Genomic DNA, 4,055 nt, shown 5'->3' with positions numbered 1-4,055 from the left:
GAGCTTGGTTATGTGGGTACGTTTTCTCTTTAACTTGCATCACAAGCACAACTACATAAAACCCTAAAAAGACTTACCCTTGGAGTGCAGGCAAAGCCGTTGATTGAGACTGGAAATGAAAAGGGACTGTTGGATCCAGACATAACAGATATATCCGACGAGAATCAGTTTCAGAGAATGGTTCTAGCTGCTGCACATTGCCTGACAAGATCAGCCACACATCGTCCTAGTATTAGACAAGTAAAATTTTTGTTTCCTTTGCACGAAAACCTAACTTCGTCATCATCGAGAACTAATATCTAGTGTTTCGTCAGATACTGAGGCTACTAGGAGGTGTAGACGAAGTGGAGAAATGGTCCAAACGGATTAAGGAAGAAGAAAATGAAGATTGCTTCGATGACGAGGTTTACCCGAATATCAGGGCGGAACTGCACCTGAGCCTTGCGATGATGCTTGAGGTTGAAGACGATGAATCTGGATCAATCAGTCCCATGGAGAGAAGTAACAAGAGTTTTTTCTCTTCTTGTTGTTCATCTAGGGAACTTCAACCTTAATGCATTTATTGGACTTATCTTAGTAATGTACGTAATGTTTTTGTTGCTTCTACGTATTAGGAAAAATTATAAAAGCACAACTGTACCTAGCCAGGTATAGCAGTGTACGAAAAATTTAACTATATATATTGACATCAAAAAATCCAAAAAATCTATATATCTCACATAACATTTGGACTTTCAACCCACAGTCCATAACTTATGAAAAGAGCACAATTTGAGGTATCACGGTGAGCACTGAGCAGCCAAGAGATGCAGGTACTCTGATCAAATTTGTGGATAAAACAGTATGACTTCAAGTCTTCGACTGCTTTCTGTTGAAGAGAAGGGGCATTCCTATCTCAAAAAGGGCCTAAGCACTTGGTTTGGGACAAGAATCCAAAATTCAATTCTACCACGAAGCTAGCACACACGTTTTCTTTGTTATATTGATTTGTTAATTTTTTTATACAAATAAACAACCGATGTACTAGATTTTTTTTTCCCAAATTGAATTATATTAGAAACGGGCCTGGCCCAGATATTGGCAACAGCCAAAAAACAACAAAAACAGCAAAAAGCCCAAACAATAATACGGGCTGGAATTAAAAACCAAAAGGACCCTCGGCCCACCACGTCCGTCCAATCTTTCGCGCGACCCAGATGAAGCATTAGGTTGAGGAGGCCCGCTCGCCACGTGGCGAAATCTGCGCCATCAACGCGAAACGCGTCGTTACTGCCTCAAACTCAACCTCATCCGCCTCACCGTCGCCGGAACAAGCACCCTCGATATCCTCTGTCGTCGGAGCTCAAAAATCGTCGAGCCTCCAACCAGACCAAGCACCGTTCTCAATCGCGCTGTCTTCACACCGGAGCGTTCAATCGAACCTCGAGAACTCCTCCGGCTATGAACCACCTCAAACCCTAGACACACGAACCGAGAACCTCTTCTTCCTTGCAACTCGTCACCTCACCGGAGAGCTTGCTCATCTACAACGACTCATCCGCCATGACCAAACCCACCTTAACGGCAAACTCGCCGAACTTGAAACAAATCGAAACTAAAAGCTTTCACCCAACGAACCCGGGTTCCAGACACGGCAGTGCGAAGCTTTGCTAGCCTCCGCTTTCCGTCACGAAAAGCCGGCGAAGACGAATCTGAGGGAGACTCCCTTCCCGGTAGCTAGAACCGGCGATTGTGGAACTGCGTGAGCTTCCACCTCCCGGAGAAACCACCAGTGAACAAGCAAACAAGCCGCTCTCACTCCACCGAAGACCTCAAGATGACCGCGTCGTTGCTCCAACGCCGAACCACCGTATGGATTAGTAGCGGAACCAGAGCTCGGACAAAGCAATCGTTGGCAGAGAAGCGGAGGAAGAGCGGAGAGGGACAAAAGAACCCAAACAAACCCCACTCCGGCGCCGGCACGGACGCAGACGCGCCGACCGCACACCGGAGAAGAAGTAGATCTAACTTTCTCTCTCTCTTTCTCTCTCTAGCTGGAGTTTGTTTTCAAAGAGTCTAATAAAACTAACCGATGTACTAGATATACCATAGTTTTGATTGAATAAATTTTATATCCATTAAAAAAAAGATCACATTTTAAAGTAGTCATTTTATTATATTATGATATATCATATATGTATGCAAATAGACAGTCTAATTTTTGTTGGTGCTAAGACAGTCATAAAAACTAATTTGTCTAGTTATGAATACAGTATATATATAGCTTCTAATATTAGATTAGGCTTTATGAACTTGTTCTAATCAAAGTTCTCAAAAAAAACGACTGGTTCTAATTAACAAGACTAGAACACAAAGGACAACTTTGGGATCTAGTCATCCATATCGTTGGGGCGCTCTCTCTGTCCAAGACACAAGGAGACATTTCCATTTTCCAATTTCCACATCCCAAATATATACTATAAATGTCTTTTTAATATATACGAAATAGTATTTTTCCGTTCTAAAATGATTGTTCTAAAAATACATTTTATATATTTTCAATGTACTTTTTATAAACTAATAATGGATAACTGTAAACTTAAAAAATTGCATTTACTTAAATTTTATTGGTTAAAATTATGGAAAGTAAATAATCACAAAAATTATGTATTCAATACTGAAATTTACTAATATGTTTTATTAATCTGTGTGAAAGAACTAAAACATGTATCATTTTGAAATAAAAGAAGTATGTTATTTAAAGTTAACACAACATTTTTACAATTAAATATTCAAATAAAAATGATAGAAAAGTGATAAAATATTAATGTATCATTATATCAACGAATCTTTTGACGTGTTTGTAATTTTAAAACAGATTTTCTAAAGCTAAATAATGTCAAAAACAATGATTTTAATAAAACAATGACGATTAAATTTGTTGTTGAGACAGTGATTTTAAAGATATTTTTTCGGAATTTTAGTTGGTAATTGTACAACTGAGATTAGTTGAAATATCTAATTTGAAAGCCAGTATATACGCAACAACGTTATAACATAATGCATTGTTTATATATGTATAAAATTAATATTACTGTATACATAACTAGACAATTATCAAATTCGTATTTTGTTTCTTGAAATCAACATATCAGGATCGTGGTGTCCAAATACATCACAAGTTTTTTTTTCTTTTTAAAACACATCACAAGTTTTAGATTTAGAAAATATGTTCCTAAACATATAGAAAGATCTACTAAGTTATTGGAGAACTTTCATCAACCTAAACTTTATTGTATTGTTTAACGATGATAAAATAAAGTTAAAACATTTCTACGTTATTTTAGTATTCATCTATATTATTATATTATATTTTCCACAATTCTATGTATAATTAATAATCTCCAACATCTCCTCTAGAACTTGAGATATGTAATAGTATAAATTAAGCTTACAAAAGTAGATGTGTATATATATCCGAATTTCAAGTATAACAATAAAGCTGAATTTCAAACAGTATTTAGCCTTAACTCTTATTGACGCAAAATGTATTTAAAAATCATGTTAATGTTTTAACAAGTGATGGAAGTTGAGCGCTGAATCATGCCCCATTTTATGTATTGATAATAACATTTTTTATTCCACAAGAAATAGTCTGTTTGTCTTGATAATAACATACCACATATTTTATGGGGTATTGTATTTGTCCGTATTCATATTCGCGTTGCTTGAGATCCAAAACAACAGACTACTTCTTGTGGAATCATATATATCAAAAGATTAGGGATTATATTATTGATTGGACTTTAATAATATATAGTACTAGTAGTAAGTAAACGATAACTGGGTCATGGTAATTTTATCTATGGCCGTTTATTATGGGTCTGTATAAATATTCTAAAACATAAGATAACGGTAACGTGTCCACTAATGTTTATTATGATATTGTTCGATTTGTTATTTATCAGAAGCTGGTTATTTCAAGCCAGATAGCAGGATAGTGATTCAGCGGCAAAGTTAACACGGGTACCTAGTTATATGCTTATAACTCATGCATCTGAGTACACACCTAGGAA

General features: G+C 36.2%; 1 protein-coding gene across 1 annotated transcript; it reads left to right on the top strand.

The window, feature by feature from the left end:
• Positions 1-46: 46 nt before the first annotated feature.
• On the top strand, positions 47-600 carry LOC130507169 (protein kinase STUNTED-like; the record flags this gene model as incomplete). Its single annotated transcript, XM_057001884.1, has 2 exons — positions 47-240; positions 315-600. Coding segments are annotated over 2 exons (434 nt in total), but the record flags the coding sequence as incomplete, so codon positions are not given.
• Between the last annotated feature and the right edge of the window lie 3,455 nt (positions 601-4,055).

This window comes from Raphanus sativus, unplaced genomic scaffold, assembly GCF_000801105.2.
Source record: "Raphanus sativus cultivar WK10039 unplaced genomic scaffold, ASM80110v3 Scaffold4123, whole genome shotgun sequence".
Lineage (NCBI taxonomy): Eukaryota > Viridiplantae > Streptophyta > Magnoliopsida > Brassicales > Brassicaceae > Raphanus > Raphanus sativus.
This window is presented reverse-complemented; position numbering and strand designations above follow the sequence as displayed.